The sequence below is a fragment of the Lolium perenne genome, chromosome 7, assembly GCF_019359855.2.
Source record: "Lolium perenne isolate Kyuss_39 chromosome 7, Kyuss_2.0, whole genome shotgun sequence".
NCBI classification, from domain to species: Eukaryota; Viridiplantae; Streptophyta; class Magnoliopsida; order Poales; family Poaceae; genus Lolium; species Lolium perenne.
Window position 1 is genome coordinate 315,640,570 of NC_067250.2, and position 17,531 is coordinate 315,658,100.

Below are 17,531 nucleotides of genomic sequence, written 5' to 3' on the forward strand. Positions count from 1 at the left end.
CTGCCGCTCATGCTTCATAACAATGCAAACTGAACATAAATTTGGGGTTGGGCAAAACCATTTGGAAGTTGCGATAGCACTGATACTACATGTTTATATTTCTAAATATTAATACTTATTCAAGAATCATAATTAGCACCACAACATGATAGCATGAAGTGCTACCGCAACCATCCAAAAGGCTTCCATTTCAAAAATTAAAAAAATTAATCCTCCAAAAGAAGAACCAAATCACTTGCCCAAAAATGTCAACATGGCCGTTACTGAAGTAACAATCAGACAAAAAGAAGTGATAATTGAGTACCAAATACAAACAACAACGCAAGGTAAGTATTCTTCACAAAAATGTAACGGCGCAAAAGAGCAAGAGCCACGGGGCATGACATACTAACAATGAAGATAAAACTATCATCCATTTACACACAAAAATGCAACAACCACAAAAAGAAAATGCAATTCTTAGTTTCTAAGAGCAGAGAGTGTACCTCTCCGACAAGGTATTCATCCAAATAGCATGATGACAAAGACTGTATATTTCCATATTTTCTTGATGCCTTTTGTTCCCACACTATTTTCTTAGCAAACATGGTTGATGGCATGCTATCTTTTAGGAAGCATGGAATTTAAAATAGTAACCACGGGACTCACACCTGTTCAAATATGGGTTTGGTGCAACCCTTGAAAACCGACAAATCAGAACTGAACTAGCGGCCATAGTCTCCACTCCACTCAGGTCTGGTCGGTTATTTTAAAATATAGTAAGAGAAACAATCCAGATTTCAACGACACAATGCATTACGGGTGTTCATCAACGGTTTGGAGAAACCGTCGTTGAACACCATTACTGCCGCTCGTGTTTCATAGCAATGCATACTGAAGGTAAATTTGGAGTTGGGCAAGAACATTAGAAAGTTATAATATAACTGACACTACATGTTCATGTTTCTGATCATTAAAACATAATGTTCAACACATCATAATAAGCACCACAGCATGATAGCATGAAGTGCAACCGCGACAATCCAAAATAGCATGTAGCACTACTAATAAATAGGAGGAGCTAAGCACAAAAGGCATGGCTCACATAGGATAGATAAGTAGATATTCCAAGGACAAGAGAAAGCTTGAACCTTCCATACATGCTCGGCGGAGAATGGGAACTTTTCATCTTTCTTCTTGCATCTTGCTCGACGGAATCGGAATAATGCTCTCTTTGAAGCGATGGTGAGTAAGCTCCATAATATATTGTCTCCTTTCAATGTTGGCCGCTCCTAAGAGCTTGCCATCAATGTTGCAGCGCAACACGTTTTTATCGTTATAGCCAAACAACAGCTCATGCTCGTTGAGCATACACATCTCGCTGATAATTCTCGCCATTGGATTAATGGCTACTACCGTTCCCTTTCTCTTTTCCTTTTTGGGAGAAGTTAAATGAAGAGAGAGCGACGCCTCTATCGATGACATGTCAATCCGGTACTTGAATTCCCACATTTCGGCCTCGTAGTCCTCCATCACCCAAACATCCATATATTTGAAGCGGGTATCCGGGCTGTACAAACCAAGCTTCCCATGCACGTCGAACAACTTCTGCCGAGAGCCCGAGTGGGTGGCGCCACGCATACACTGGAACAACTCGGTAGCGGTGTCGAAAACAATGATCTCACGCTCTGGCATCCAGTGCAGGTTGCCACGGTGGCGGACCGGTGGATTATATGCAGAGTAACGGTCTCGGGGCAGCGCCTCGAGTAAGGCTCGTTCTCGTGAAGGCGACGACGCTGCTGTCGACATGCGAACCCCGATGTCCCTGGACTGGTTGCTTCCCACTGTCGTGACATGTAGCGTCCTTTCGTTCTGTGTCCGATCAACCACTGAAGACCAGAGCACCCTGTACTCCCCGGTTGCATCGTGGCTGTAGAGGCCGAGTATGGTGTTTGTGTGCTGAAATTCAGGCTGCGGCAGGGGAGCAATCTGGTTGATGACCGGGTTGTAGATGTAGAACCGGGATGGTACAGACATCACGAGGAAGCCATCACCGGCGGCGTGGAGCGAGACGTTGTGACCCCTGGGACAGAGCGGTTGGAGGTATGCTGTGCCGCTGCTGCGGGAGGCTCGGAAGACGCCGAGCCTGTACTCTCGCTCGACGATGGGGAAGGATGGCTGGCGGCGGTGGTGGGCGAGCATGAACTCGAGCGTCGAGGTGGCGCTGCGCCATGACGCCCGGACGGCACGGCAGCGGCCGACATCCTTGGGCGGCAGCAGCATGAGTATCTTGTCGGTGACGATCTCCTCGGGCAGGTCGTCCAGCTCGGTGCCGGCGCCTCTGCCGTCACCCGGCATCGTCATCGCTGGTGCTCCGTCCGTGGTCATGGAGTCCCGGCCGTCCGCTAAAACCAAACAGCAGGTCTTAATTAGTAGAGTACCCAGGAGGAAGATAGAATTGATGGCGGAAGAAGATAAGATACTCGTTCCGATCTATATTAGTTGCCACTAAAATAGACGATCTAGACATATTTTAGTTCTAGATACATTCGTACTAGTGGCAAGTAATATGAATCGGAGGAAGTAATATTATTTTCAAGAGAGAAAAGCAGACGGGCCGCCGACGGTTGAGTGTTCGGCCGCCGCAAGCAAAGAGGAACGTGGAAAAAAAGCAAAAAGAAAGCAAAAGAAGACGGGCGGCGCGTTGCTCACCGGCGCGGGGGAAGACGGCTCCGGCGAGATCGAGGTAAGGGGAACGGAAGCCTTGCTTGTGTCAGGACTCTGGAGCGTGGCCGCCGGCCGACGGATGACGCGACGACACGAGAAACAGGCGGTCGGTGTTGGATGATCCACCGCTCGTTTCAGATGTTCCAGATCGGACGGTGGCCATCCACCGTGACGCAACATCACGAGCGCAACGCCGCCGTCCCTTTACAAAGGTTGCTTCGCCCTGAAGCAGGCCCACCTGGAAGCCCCTGGAGGCGCCAGCAGAGCATCTCTCTAGGGCTACGTGTTGCGTCTAGATGCTGCTGCTACTGGAACAAAACATATATGCACCGATCAACAATCGGGACGCTGCACACACACGCTTCTAGCTTCTTCCCGTCTCTCCTTTCTCTTCTCACACCACCAGGAGAACCTCCAGCCAAGGAAAGGGAGATGGAGAGCGGCGGAAGGAAGGAGGAGGAGGTGCCGGCGGCGGCCAAGGCGCAGAGGGGTGCCGCGTCGTTCGGCGTGTCCGTGCAGGAGTGGTTTCAGCACGTGAAGGCTAGCATGCTGGGCGTGGTGCGGAAGGCGACGGCGAGGAGCGAGCAGGAGGCGGCGGAGGCGGACATGCGGGTGGCCAAGGAGCAGGTGGAGGCCACCGACGAGGCTGAGGCCAAGAAGAAGCAGCTCGGCGCCTGATCTCACATGTTGTGACGGTGGCTTGCAGAGAACTGCTCCATCCATCCAGCCTTTGTTCAAGCACAAATTGTATATTCAAGGGCATGTAAAATATGTGTGCGTGGTGTTAGACTCTGGGCTCTTCTTCGATCCTCCGTGTGGTCTTTGTGATGTAATCTAGCTGCAACTTTATTAGGAAGTGAAACTGTACCCTTGGACAGGCATTCTAATGTGTGTTACAGTACATGACTAAATATTTGGTCAGTGAAAATCTACTGGAACTGTGGCTAGTCTGAAATTCAGTCCCAAGACAACACCTGTGTTCTGTGATATTCAGAAGGTCACAAACTCACATTGCGGTCAGTGCTCATGTTACATGTAATGCAAAAACTAGGTAAAAGAATACGCTACCATCTACTGGCCATTGTGTTCCAGGTTAGGCTACTAGACTAGATATTTTTGGGTGCAGATTATAACTATCTGGAATTCAAACATTATTACCAGATAAACAGCTAAGCAATGTTCAGACACGTACTAGAATTCTGGCCATGGGTTGCTTATTGGCTGCAAGCTTGCCAGGGCGTTCACTGGTTTTCTGATCTTATTGTCCAAACTCACAAATTGCATGAATACTCGGTGCAAAGGTTTCTAAATTGTCTCTCAAAAGATTTGTGGTACTCGGAAAGCACATATTCTACAGCCATGCAAACTTTCAGTGTCAAATATCTCCCGAGTAACGTTGTAAACATAGATCATAACCTTTCCGAGCACGACAAATCAGTTGTGAATTATAGAAACGTTTACACCTTATTTTCCATTAAATCTACTACTCCCTCCGTTCCCTTCTATACGGCGTTTTGGCGAGCCAATTAAGCCTGTCAAAACGTCTTATAAAAGGAAACAGATCGGGAGCATTTTCACCTGATATTTGGTATCTGTCAGTCTGTTTCTCTTCATCAAGATGCAAGGATATAATATGTCTATGTTGCATTCGTCGCACAAAAAAGAGGTGGAACAGTAGCCAGCAAGTTAAAAAGAAGCAGCTATCGTATTCTGAGTAAACAAAGCGAGTAAGCCAAGGAAGATATCAGTCTAGATTTACTTCAAGTAATGGGTGTCCAGGATATAAAACTAAATTTGTTTGTTTCAGATTATAACATCTGAAATTCAAATGATATCAGGTAGAACAGCCGAGCAATGCAGAGTGCAGACACACTGGTAGGCTGCAAGATACAAAATTTGCCAGGGCGTTCGAGTTGTCAGATGTCCCATGATTTATTGTGCTTTTCCAGCAACACATAAGCTAACGTGTCGAGGGCACTCTGGCAAAAATGGTCAAAAGATGCAAATTCCAATATCACCTTTCAAATGATCCATGATACTCAGGAGGTGCATAATTTACATCCATGCAAATTTTCAGTATCAGATATTTTGCAAGTAACATTTTATTTGATACTAAAATTTCATATGGATATAGATCATAACCTTCCTGGGCACTATAAATCAGTTACACATTATTATCATGGAAACTACAACTTCAGGACCTGATATTTCATATATGCCCCTATAGATTAGGGAGGGGTGAGTACTATTTCTGAAACAGCTATTGGTGAGTACATTCTGCAACTACTCAGAAATAATAGATTCGACACAGCATACACGAAAGTTGAAAGCACTAAATCAATTGCAGACTAGAGTAAGGTTGGCACCAAGGAACCCTACTCGTCACGAGCTAACCCACCTCATCCCACGTACAGTACAAGTGAACGGAGGGGAAAAATCAAAACTACATAGAAAGTACCAGATGCAGCTAAAGGTACAATTCACAGCGGGAATTCTACATAAAAACATCTCCTCCAAGTGAAAAACATGCCCACAGAGAAATAATAATACGGGGGCTTTGACAATTTGCCACACTTTTATTTGCAATTTGATTATTTGCCACACCCTGTTTCACTGACATGTGGTGGTCCTGTGACCTGTGGCAAATAATCAAATTTCAGAGAAAAGTGTGGCAAATGATCAAATATCCCATAATAATACATAGATCTGGTGAGCAATGTTCTCATGCAAAGTTGCTTGGACAGTAGTAATCAAGTTAGATATCCTACAAGCCATCTATTGCGCTGGACCCATAGACTTGCAAGATTTCTAACGTCATCCGTGATTACCAATGGTCAAGAAACTTAACAAGAAAACACTGCCCATATGTATTATTGTTACCCTATACACTAGGTACGGGTGGTAAGAGGAAAAGCTAGATCTCATGATGAAACTGAGCTAGGCATATGTAAACATCAAGGTATAGTGTTACTCCTCTGTTGGCAAAAGACGCCTCGCATCATTTGTCATGTCCTTGCTTTCCATCATAGTTTCAACAGGAGTTTCCACAGATGTATTGGCCATGTTTGTACATTCTACCTCACTGGCCATGGTTGTGCTTTGTTTCTCAATTTCCACTGGATTTTCTACAAGGCCACATTCCTCAACTTGGATGGCCATGTCTATGTTGCCCTTAATTAGGGCTTGAGTTTCAGTAGAGTCATTTGTATTTACCTTACTTCCACAAGGAGAGCTCAAATCTTCATTGATTTTGGTATCCATCCTCACAGCCTCTATCGATGACCAAACCTTGTTTCGTTTATTGTGCTTCTTGCTCCGCAAATGGCCAGCCATGGTCACATTGCTATCGCACCTGACTTTGCAGCGATCACACCACAGGTAGTTGTTCTTCTGAACAACTTCATGCAACTCTCCATCTACTAGTATGCATATCTTTTTAGGTTCATCACAAGGTTCTATTCCACTCTTATTCCCGGTGATCTTCCGCATGTTGTCTTTGCTATCAGTTATCACCTTACTTGTTCCAGACTGGGCGAACTTCGCCTTATGTTTTTTCCCTTCAAGATGCTCATTAAGTCCAGCTTCACAAGTTGCACTCACTTGGCATAGTGCACAGCTCCAGTCCTTGGTTACTTTCTGTACTTTCTTTGCTACAGTGGGTCCACCAATTGTATCTGCCTTCCTCTTTATCCTCTGGACCTTTGTTTTTGATGAAGGAGCCTGAAATGAACATTTCAGTGCAGTAGTTATTGGGTGTGCATATGAAACAAAAACCTGCAGCTCTGGAAGAATAGCATATGAAACTAACTCTCACGGTCAAACTATCTCTCTACACATACCGACACCACCAATTTAAAGGAATGTGTGGACATGAGTGGAATCAATGGGAAACAATCAATCCTTTTAAGCTCTGATCTGGGCCCATAATCTTTTTCTGGGTGTTTCTGTCATCTAAGAGCAATAATATGGAGCTATTCTATGAGGTTTGGTGTTCCGCTGAAGTAATCAGAAAAACAACATTCTAGATAAAAAAAAAGATTGCTCACTTATGCATGGCTTGATGAGAGATCCTGAAGTTTCTACAAAACTATAGTTGCTCCTGCTAAGTTAAGTCCAGGCCAAGTGAATTGAAGATAAAGTGTACAACACCACTAAGCCAAAAAGGCACAGATAGCGTGCAAAACTATGAAAGGACAGAGCATATATACAGAAGGAATATCTGATCCAGGTAATAGTTTTTATGCCTTATCTGGAAAAAGAACTTCTGAAGTAGTACACTGGTAATGCCCTTGTCAGAACAATCAATGTAACGAGAAAGACATGAGTGGGGACACACCTCGGGTCTCCCGGAGGGCTCGATCTCAAGCAGCTGGAGCTTATGCTTGGGCTTTGGCCGCGGCGGAGACAACCTCCTCTCCTCACAGTGGAGCGGCATCCTTTCCCCAAACCCGGCGTGCGGGCGAGGCCCAAACTGGTTAAAGCCATGCCAGGCTCCAAGCTGGTCGAAAGGCATCGGCGGCAGCGCGTGCGGGGGCGGATGCATCGCCATCGGCGGCATGAGGTGGCCGGGAGGGAAGAACGGGTCGGGCAGGAACCCTGCGCGGTGGGCTTGGGCGAAGGCGAGGTTGCCCTTGGCCTCAAACTCGCGGCGCACCTCCTCCTCTATGAGACGCCGCCGCACCTCCATCTGAATAATGCCTTCCCGCCGCGCCGCCTCCCACTCGATCGATGGCGGCGGCGGCGGCAGCGGCCCTGGTTGACGGAGGGGACGGGGAGCGTTGTCAGGGATTCGGGCGCGTGTAGGGATGAGATCGGATGAGAGGTTCCGGATGGGCTTACCTTGAAGGCCTGGACCACCGAAGCAGCCGTTGTGGGGGTGAGAGAGCGGTACCGGCGGGGAATCGGCGGAGGCGGACGAGGAGGGCCCGCGGTCGCCGGCGCGGAAGCGGAACTCCATGAGTCTCCGCGTCGGCGGCAATGGCCGGGCCGGGAGAGCGGGCGATTGGAGCGGCGGATTTGCGAGCGGCGGCGCGGCGCGGTGCAGAGCAAAGGCAGAGTGAGTGCCGCTTCCGGCTGACCCCGAACGGCGTGCGTGGCGACTCCGTTGACGATTCATTCCCCTGGGCGAGTCTTTTTTTCTCCTGAAATAGAGAAAATTGCGTATACCAGCAACCCATGGGGCAGACTTTGCGCAAACCAGTGACTCAAGATTATTTTTGCGCAAACCAGTGACTCAAGATTATTTTTGCGCAAACCAGTGACTCTAGTTCTAATTCGTTGCAAGCAGCTATAATGATCAGGTTATATGATTAATAGAGTATATGATAAAAAAAAGGTCTACCTTATTAGGGCATCTCCAACGGGGCGACGCACCGTCCGTTTGCGTCCGCGCGGGCTGAAAATGCACCAGGAACCAGCTCCAGCGGAGCGACGTATAGTGACCGGGCCGTTCGCAACAACGCAAACGTAGCCCAAATATGCGCTTCGGATGTGTCTCTGCGAACGCTGCGCGGAAGCGCAAAGTGCCCGCTCGCGTCTGGCGGACATTTCGTCGGGCCCGCCTGGTGGTGACCCAGGCTCGATGCGTCTTCTCAGCCGCGCCAGTAGTTGCGTCGAGGCGTCGCTTCGCGGTCTGCGGCCGCGTAATGGCAATGCCACGCGTGTCGCGGCTGTCGCCTGCCTCCGGTCTATATAAACAGGGGCGCGCGCTTCTCATCTCCTCCCACACTAAACCCTAGCCGCCGCACAACCTCCACCGTAGCGCTGCTGCCGCTCAAGCTCCACCTTTGCCACCATGAGCAGCGCCGGCCGTGGCTAGGCTGTCGCGCCTCCTCCTCCACCTCCACCTCCGACTCCAGCTCCTTCGGCCTCGAGCTTCGACGAGGAGTTCGACGATGACGACAACACCGATGACCTCCTCGACTCGGCCAGGGACGCCAAGTTCCTGGCTGGCGCAGAGAAGGAAGCAGAGGAGGAGCGGGCGGCCCATGCGGTGTTCGACGCCAAGATGGAATGTCGCAGGGTGGCGGCCACCACAGAGGACGACGACTCCGACATCTCATGGTTTTCTGATGACCCTGATGCGCCTACCTCGGAGGAGAAGGTAGCGGAGCAAAGAGCGTTAGTCGATGATACGTCTCCGACGTATCGATAATTTCTTATGTTCCATGCCACATTATTGATGTTATCTACATATTTTATGCACACTTTATGTCATATTCGTGCATTTTCTGGAACTAACCTATTAACAAGATGCCGAAGTGCCGATTCTTTGTTCTATTGTTTTTGGTTTCGAAATCCTAGTAAGGAAATATTCTCGGAATTGGACGAAATCAAAGCCCAGAGGCCTATTTTCTCACGAAGCTTCCGTAAGTCCGAAGGAGAGACGAAGAGGGGCCACGGAGGGCCACACTATAGGGCGGCGCGGCCCCCTTGGCCGCGCCGGCCTGTAGTGTGGGGCCCCCGTGCCGCCTCTTGACCTGCCCTTCCGCCTATAAAAAGTCTCCGTGACGAAACCCCCGATCTGAGAACCACGATACGGAAAACCTTCCCGGAGACGCCGCCGCCGCCGATCCCATCTCGGGGGATCCAGAGATCGCCTCCGGCACCCTGCCGGAGAGGGGAATCATCTCCGGAGGACTCTACGCCGCCATGGTCGCCTCCGGTGTGATGTGTGAGTAGTCTACCCCTGGACTATGGGTCCATAGCAGTAGCTAGATGGTTGTCTTCTCCCCATTGTGCTATCATTGCCGGATCTTGTGAGCTGCCTAACATGATCAAGATCATCTATCTGTAATTCTATATGTTGCGTTTGTTGGGATCCGATGAATAGAGAATACTTGTTATGTTGATTATCAAAGTTATGCTTATGTGTTGTTTATGATCTTGCATGCTCTCCGTTACTAGTAGATGCTCTGGCCAAGTAGAGGCTTGTAACTCCAAGACGGAGTACTTATGCTCGATAGTGGGTTCATGCCGCATTGACACCGGGACAAAGGATGTGAAAGTTCTAAGGTTGTGTTGTGCTGTTGCCACTAGGGATAAAACATTAGTGCTATGTTCAAGGATGTAGTCACTAGTTACATTACGCACCATACTTAATGCAATTGTCTGTTGTTTGCAACTTAATACCGGAGGGGTTCGGATGATAACTTTGAAGGTGGACTTTTTAGGCATAGATGCGGTTGGATGACGGTCTATGTACTTTGTCGTAATGCCCAATTAAATCTCAATATACTCATCATGATATGTATGTGCATGGTCATGCTCTCTTTATTTGTCAATTGCCCAACTGTAATTTGTTCACCCAACATGCTTTGTTCGTCTTATGGGAGAGACACCTCTAGTGAACCTGTGGACCCCGGTCCAATTCTCTTTCTTGAAATACAATCTACTGCAATACTTGTTCTACTCGTTTTCTGCAAACAATCATCTTCCACACAATACGGTTAATCCTTTGTTACAGCAAGCCGGTGAGATTGACAACCTCACTGTTTCGTTGGGGCAAAGTACTTTGGTTGTGTTGTGCAGGTTCCACGTTGGCGCCGGAATCCCTGGTGTTGCGCCGCACTACATCCCGCCGCCATCAACCTTCAACGTGCTTCTTGGCTCCTCCTGGTTCGATAAACCTTGGTTTCTTTCTGAGGGAAAACTTGTCGCTGTGCGCATCATACCTTCCTCTTGGGGTTGCCCAACGAACGTGTGAAATACACGCCATCAAGCTCTTTTTCTCGGCGCCGTTGTCGGGAGATCAAGACACGCTGCAAGGGAGTCTCCACTTCTCAATCTCTTTACTTTGTTTTTGTCTTGCTTAGTTTTATTTACTACTTTGTTTGCTGCACTAAATCAAAATACAAAAAAAATTAGTTGCTAGTTTTACTTTACTTGCTATCTTGTTTGCTATATCAAAAACACAAAAAAATTAGTTTACTTGCATTTACTTTATCTAGTTTGTTTTATTTACTGTTGCTAAAATGGCCAACGCTGAAAATACTAAGTTGTGTGACTTCACAACCACAAATAATAATGATTTCTTATGCACACCTATTGCTCCACCTGCTACTACAGCAGAATTCTTTGAAATTAAACCTGCTTTATCAATCTTGTTATGCGAGAGCAATTTTCTGGTGTTAGTTCGATGATGCTGCTGCCCATCTTAATAATTTTGTTGAACTATGTGAAATGCAAAAATATAAAGATGTAGATGGTGATATTATTAAACTAAAATTGTTCCCTTTCTCATTAAGAGGAAGAGCTAAAGATTGGTTGCTATCTCTGCCTAAGAATAGTATTGATTCATGGACTAAATGCAAGGATGATTTTATTGGTAGATATTATCCCCCTGCTAAAATTATATCTTTGAGGAGTAGCATAATGAATTTTAAACAATTAGATACTGAACATGTTGCTCAAGCTTGGGAAAGAATGAAATCTTTGGTTAAAAATTGCCCAACCCATGGACTGACTACTTGGATGATCATCCAAACCTTCTATGCAGGACTAAATTTTTCTTCACGGAATTTATTGGATTCAGCTGCTGGAGGTACCTTTATGTCCATCACTCTTGGTGAAGCAACAAAGCTTCTTGATAATATGATGATCAACTACTCTGAATGGCACACGGAAAGAGCTCCACAAGGTAAGAAGGTAAATTACGTCGAAGAAACCTCTTCCTTGAGTGATAAGATTGATGCTATTATGTCTATGCTTATGAATGATAGGACTAATATTGATCCTAATAATGTTCCATTAGCTTCATTGGTTGCACAAGAAGAACATGTTGATGTAAACTTCATTAAAAATAATAATTTCAACAACAATGCTTACCGGAATAATTCTAGTAACAACTATAGGCCATATCCTTATAATAATGGCAACGGCTATGGTAATTCTTATGGGAATTCTTACAACAATAATAGGAGTTCACCCCCTGGACTTGAAGCCATGCTTAAAGAATTTATTAGTACACAAACTGCTTTTAACAAATCTGTTGAAGAAAAGCTTGGGAAAATTGATATACTTGCTTCTAAAGTCGATAGTCTTGTCATGCTGATGTTGATCTTTTGAAATCAAAAGTTTTGCCTAATGAGAATCATCATAATAAAATTACTACTACAGCAAATGCCATTCAAGTTAGAATTAATGAGAATATAAGATTAATGGCTGAACTGCGTGCTAGGTGGGATAGAGAAGAAAATGAAAAACTAGCTAAAGAAAAGAATATAGCTAAAGTTTGGACTATTACCACCACTAGTAATGCTAATGCTACACATGTTGCTGCACCTCCTACTCATACTAATAAAAGAATTGGTGTTAGCAATGTTTCCACTTCTAATGCAAAGCGCGAAAACTGCTCAAATCGCTAAAGCTGAAATCGCTCGTGATAAAGCTGCTGAAATTTTTTCCAACATTGGGGATGATGATCCCATTGCTTTAGATTATAATGATTTGAATTTTGATGATTGCCACATCTCTGAAGTTATAAAGTTCTTGCAAAAACTTGCTAAAAGTCCTAATGCTAGTGCTATAAATTTGGCTTTCACGCATCATATTACAAATGCTCTCATAAAAGCTAGAGAAGAGAAACTAGAGCGTGAAGCCTCTATTCCTAAAAAGCTAGAGGATGGTTGGGAGCCCATCATTAAGATGAAGATTAAAGATTTTGATTGTAATGCTTTATGTGATCTTGGTGCAAGTATTTCTGTTATGCCTAAGAAAATTTATAATATGCTTGACTTGCCACCGCTGAAAAATTGTTATTTGGATGTTAATCTTGCTGATCATTCTACAAAGAAACCTTTGGGGAAAGTTGATAATGTTCGCATTACCGTTAACAATAACCTTGTTCCCGTTGATTTTGTTGTCTTGGATATTGAATGCAATGCATCTTGTCCCATTATATTGGGAAGACCTTTTCTTCGAACTGTTGGTGCTATTATTGATATGAAGGAAGGTAATATAAAATATCAATTTCCTCTCAAGAAAGGTATGGAACACTTCCCTAGAAAGAGAATGAAGGTACCTTTTGATTCTATTATGAGAACAAATTATGATGTTGACACTTCGTCTCTTGATAATACTTGATACACACTTTCTGCGCCTAGCTGAAAGGCGTTAAAGAAAAGCGCTTATGGGAGACAACCCATGTTTTTACCTACAGTACTTTGTTTTTATTTTGTGTCTTGGAAGTTGTTTACTACTGTAGCAACCTCTCCTTATCTTAGTTTTGTGTTTTGTTGTGCCAAGTTAAGCCGTTGATAGAAAAGTAAGTACTAGATTTGGATTACTGCACAGTTCCAGATTTCTTTGCTGTCACGAATCTGGGTCCACCTCCCTGTAGGTAACTCAGAAAATTAAGGCAATTTACGTGCATGATCCTCAGATATGTACGCAAGTTTCATTCAATTTGAGCATTTTCATTTGAGCAAGTCTGGTGCCATTTTAAAATTCGTCAATACGAACTGTTCTGTTTTGACAGATTCTGCCTTTTATTTCGCATTGCCTCTTTCGCTATGTTGGATGAATTTCTTTGATCCACTAATGTCCAGTAGCATTATGCAATGTCCAGAAGTGTTAAGAATGATTGTGTCACCTCTGAATATGTCAATTTATATTGTGCACTAACCCTCTAATGAGTTGTTTCGAGTTTGGTGTGGAGGAAGTTTTCAAGAATCAAGAGAGGAGTATGATGCAACATGATCAAGGAGAGTGAAAGCTCTAAGCTTGGGGATGCACCCGGTGGTTCACCCCTGCATATATCAAGAAGACTCAAGCGTCTAAGCTTGGGGATGCCCAAGGCATCCCCTTCTTCATCGACAACATTATCAGGTTCCTCCCTGAAACTATATTTTTATTCCATCACATCTTATGTGCTTTTTCTTGGAGCGTCGGTTTGTTTTTGTTTTTTGTTTTGTTTGAATAAAATGGATCCTAGCATTCACTTTATGGGAGAGAGACACGCTCCGCTGTAGCATATGGACAAGTATGTCCTTGGTTTCTACTCATAGTATTCATGGCGAAGTTTCTCCTTCGTTAAATTGTTATATGGTTGGAATTGGAAAATGATACATGTAGTAATTGCTATAAATGTCTTGGGTAATGTGATACTTGGCAATTGTTGTGCTCATGATTAAGCTCTTGCATCATATGCTTTGCACCCATTAATGAAGAAATACATAGAGCATGCTAAAATTTGGTTTGCATATTTGGTTTCTCTAAGGTCTAGATAATTTCTAGTATTGAGTTTGAACAACAAGGAAGACGGTGTAGAGTCTTATAATGTTTTCAATATGTCTTTTATGTGAGTTTTGCTGCACCGGTTCATCCTTGTGTTTGTTTCAAATAAGCCTTGCTAGCCTAAACCTTGTATCGAGAGGGAATACTTCTCATGCATCCAAAATACTTGAGCCAACCACTATGCCATTTGTGTCCACCATACCTACCTATACTACATGGTATTTTTCCGCCATTCCAAAGTAAATTGCTTGAGTGCTACCTTTAAAATTCCATCATTCACCTTTGCAATATATAGCTCATGGGACAAATAGCTTAAAAACTATTGTGGTATTGAATATGTAATTATGCACTTTATCTCTTATTAAGTTGCTTGTTGTGCGATAACCATGTTCACTGGGGACGCCATCAACTTTTCATTCTTGAATTTCATGTGAGTTGCTATGCATGTTCGTCTTGTCTGAAGCAAGAGAGATCTACCACCATATGGTTAAGCATGCATATGTTAGAGAAGAACATCGGGCCGCTAACTAAAGCCATGCTCCATGGTGGAAGTTTCAGTTTTGGACAATAATCCTCAAATCTCAAATGAGAAAATTATTAATTGTTGTTATATGCTTATGCATAAAAGAGGAGTCCATTATCTGTTGTCTATGTTGTCCCGGTATGGATGTCTAAGTTGAAGAATAATCAATAGCGAGAAATCCAATGCAAGCTTTCTCCTTAGACCTTTGTACAGGCGGCATAGAGGTACCCCTTTGTGACACTTGGTAAAAACAATGCATTGTGATGACCCGGTAGTCCAAGCTAATTAGGACAAGGTGCGGGCACTATTAGTACGCTATGCATGAGGCTTGCAACTTATAAGATATAATTTACATGATGCATATGCTTTATTACTACCGTTGACAAAATTGTTTCATGTTTTCAAAATCAAAGCTCTAGCACAAATATAGCAATCGATGCTTTTCCTCTATGGAGGACTATTCTTTTACTTTCAATGTTGAGTCAGTTCACCTATCTCTCTCCACCTCAAGAAGCAAACACTTGTGTGAACTGTGCATTGATTCCTACATATTTGCTTATTGCACTTATTATATTACTCTATGTTGACAATATCCATGAGATATACATGTTACAAGTTGAAAGCAACCGCTGAAACTTAATCTTCTTTTGTGTTGCTTCAATGCCTTTACTTTGAATTATTGCTTTATGAGTTAACTCTTATGCAAGACTTATTGATGCTTGTCTTGAAGTGCTATTCATGAAAAGTCTTTGCTTTATGATTCACTTGTTTACTCATGTCATATACATTGTTTTGATCGCTGCATTCACTACATATGCTTTACAAATAGTATGATCAAGATTATGATGGCATGTCACTCGTAAATTATACGTGTTATCGTTTTACCGCTCGGGACGAGCAGAACTAAGCTTGGGGATGCTGATACGTCTCCGACGTATCGATAATTTCTTATGTTCCATGCCACATTATTGATGTTATCTACATGTTTTATGCACACTTTATGTCATATTCGTGCATTTTCCGGAACTAACCTATTAACAAGATGCCGAAGTGCCGATTCTTTGTTTTTACGCTGTTTTTGGTTTCAGAAATCCTAGTAAGGAAATATTCTCGGAATTGGACGAAATCAAAGCCCAGGGGCCTATTTTCTCACGAAGCTTCCGTAAGTCCGAAGGAGAGACGAAGAGGGGCCACGGAGGGGCCACACTATAGGGCGGCGCGGCCCCCTTGGCCGCGCCGGCCTGTAGTGTGGGGCCCCGTGCCGCCTCTTGACCTGCCCTTCCGCCTATAAAAAGTCTCCGTGACGAAACCCCCGATCTGAGAACCACGATACGGAAAACCTTCCAGAGACGTCGCCGCCGCCGATCCCATCTCGGGGGATCCAGGAGATCGCCTCCGGCACCCTGCCGGAGAGGGGAATCATCTCCCGGAGGACTCTACGCCGCCATGGTCGCCTCCGGTGTGATGTGTGAGTAGTCTACCCCTGGACTATGGGTCCATAGCAGTAGCTAGATGGTTGTCTTCTCCCCATTGTGCTATCATTGTCGGATCTTGTGAGCTGCCTAACATGATCAAGATCATCTATCTGTAATTCTATATGTTGCGTTTGTTGGGATCCGATGAATAGAGAATACTTGTTATGTTGATTATCAAAGTTATGCTTATGTGTTGTTTATGATCTTGCATGCTCTCCGTTACTAGTAGATGCTCTGGCCAAGTAGATGCTTGTAACTCCAAGAGGGAGTACTTATGCTCGATAGTGGGTTCATGCCTGCATTGACACCGGGACGATGTGAGAAAGTTCTAAGGTTGTGTTGTGCTGTTGCCACTAGGGATAAAACATTAGTGCTATGTTCAAGGATGTAGTCACTAGTTACATTACGCACCATACTTAATGCAATTGTCTGTTGTTTGCAACTTAATACTGGAGGGGGTTCGGATGATAACCTGAAGGTGGACTTTTTAGGCATAGATGCAGTTGGATGACGGTCTATGTACTTTGTCGTAATGCCCAATTAAATCTCACTATACTCATCATGATATGTATGTGCATGGTCATGCTCTCTTTATTTGTCAATTGCCCAACTGTAATTTGTTCACCCAATATGCTGTTCGTCTTATGGGAGAGACACCTCTAGTGAACTGTGGACCCCGGTCCAATTCTCTTTACTGAAATACAATCTACTGCAATACTTGTTCTACTGTTTTCTGCAAACAATCATCTTCCACACAATACGGTTAATCCTTTGTTACAGCAAGCCGGTGAGATTGACAACCTCACTGTTTCGTTGGGGCAAAGTACTTTGGTTGTGTTGTGCAGGTTCCACGTTGGCGCCGGAATCCCTGGTGTTGCGCCGCACTACATCCCGCCGCCATCAACCTTCAACGTGCTTCTTGGCTCCTCCTGGTTCGATAAACCTTGGTTTCTTTCTGAGGGAAAACTTGCTGCTGTGCGCATCATACCTTCCTCTTGGGGTTGCCCAACGAACGTGTGAAATACACGCCATCAGTCGACTCCTTCGAGACGCTCAAGAAGGCCGAGGATGCCACGAACGAAATGCTGCGGCGGTGCCTGCTAGAGGACGCGGCGGCGCACCGAGATCTAGCGGCCACGGCTGGCGGCAGAGAAGCAGACGAGGGAGGGATGCAACGACGGGGCCGGGCCATCGGGCACCAAGTAGTCTAGGCTTCTACCGACCGCAGTTTGTATAGGTTGTAGTACATTATGCTTTTTTAAATATTAAATACAAAATAAAAATGGGTCGCCCTGCTGGGAGCATACCCAGACGCAACAAATATCTTTGGGCTCGCTTTGGGGGAGGCATCTAGAGTTGCTCTAAAATCGTAAAACAATCAGGATTAAAATTATAAGAAAAAATAGGATATATACCATTCGGTGCAATTCATAAAACTCATGAAATGATTTCCATGTTTTTCAACGAGACGAGAATGGGAGTTCTAGAGTCAAAAAATCCTACTCTATTAGGATTAGGCTCACGTTAATTCAGCCGATAAAGTGAACTCCAATAGTCAGATGTCCTGTTAAGTGGTCATTAGAGTTTTCTGC

The 17,531-nt window shown here is 44.7% G+C and overlaps 3 protein-coding genes across 3 annotated transcripts; 1 reads left to right on the forward strand and 2 right to left on the reverse strand.

Moving 5' to 3' along the window:
* Positions 1-891: 891 nt before the first annotated feature.
* On the reverse strand, positions 892-2,372 carry LOC127317799 (uncharacterized). Its single transcript, XM_051348389.2, has one exon. The coding sequence runs from the start codon at positions 2,365-2,367 to the stop codon at positions 1,165-1,167; it is 1,203 nt and encodes a 400-aa protein (XP_051204349.1). The 5' UTR covers positions 2,368-2,372; the 3' UTR covers positions 892-1,164.
* Positions 2,373-3,035: 663 nt separating this feature from the next.
* LOC127317798 (uncharacterized) lies at positions 3,036-3,661 on the forward strand. The gene has a single exon (XM_051348387.2). It carries the CDS (start codon positions 3,139-3,141, stop codon positions 3,382-3,384), a length of 246 nt encoding a protein of 81 aa, XP_051204347.2. The 5' UTR covers positions 3,036-3,138; the 3' UTR covers positions 3,385-3,661.
* Positions 3,662-4,877: 1,216 nt separating this feature from the next.
* LOC127317797 (uncharacterized) lies at positions 4,878-7,804 on the reverse strand. The gene is made up of 3 exons (XM_051348386.2): positions 7,546-7,804; positions 7,043-7,458; positions 4,878-6,426 (listed from the first exon to the last, which is right to left on the reverse strand). Exons 1-3 carry the CDS (start codon positions 7,661-7,663, stop codon positions 5,674-5,676), a joined length of 1,287 nt encoding a protein of 428 aa, XP_051204346.1. The 5' UTR covers positions 7,664-7,804; the 3' UTR covers positions 4,878-5,673.
* Between the last annotated feature and the right edge of the window lie 9,727 nt (positions 7,805-17,531).

Coding starts and splice junctions, on each gene's coding strand:
- LOC127317799 (XM_051348389.2), bottom strand. CDS start 2,367: ATGACCACGGACGGAGCACCAGCGATGACGATGCCGGGTGACGGCAGA.
- LOC127317798 (XM_051348387.2), top strand. CDS start 3,139: ATGGAGAGCGGCGGAAGGAAGGAGGAGGAGGTGCCGGCGGCGGCCAAG.
- LOC127317797 (XM_051348386.2), bottom strand. CDS start 7,663: ATGGAGTTCCGCTTCCGCGCCGGCGACCGCGGGCCCTCCTCGTCCGCC. Junction 7,459..7,545: donor CGGTGGTCCAGGCCTTCAAG/GTAAGCCCATCC, acceptor TCCGTCAACCAG/GGCCGCTGCCGCCGCCGCCG. Junction 6,427..7,042: donor AGCCCTCCGGGAGACCCGAG/GTGTGTCCCCAC, acceptor TGTTCATTTCAG/GCTCCTTCATCAAAAACAAA.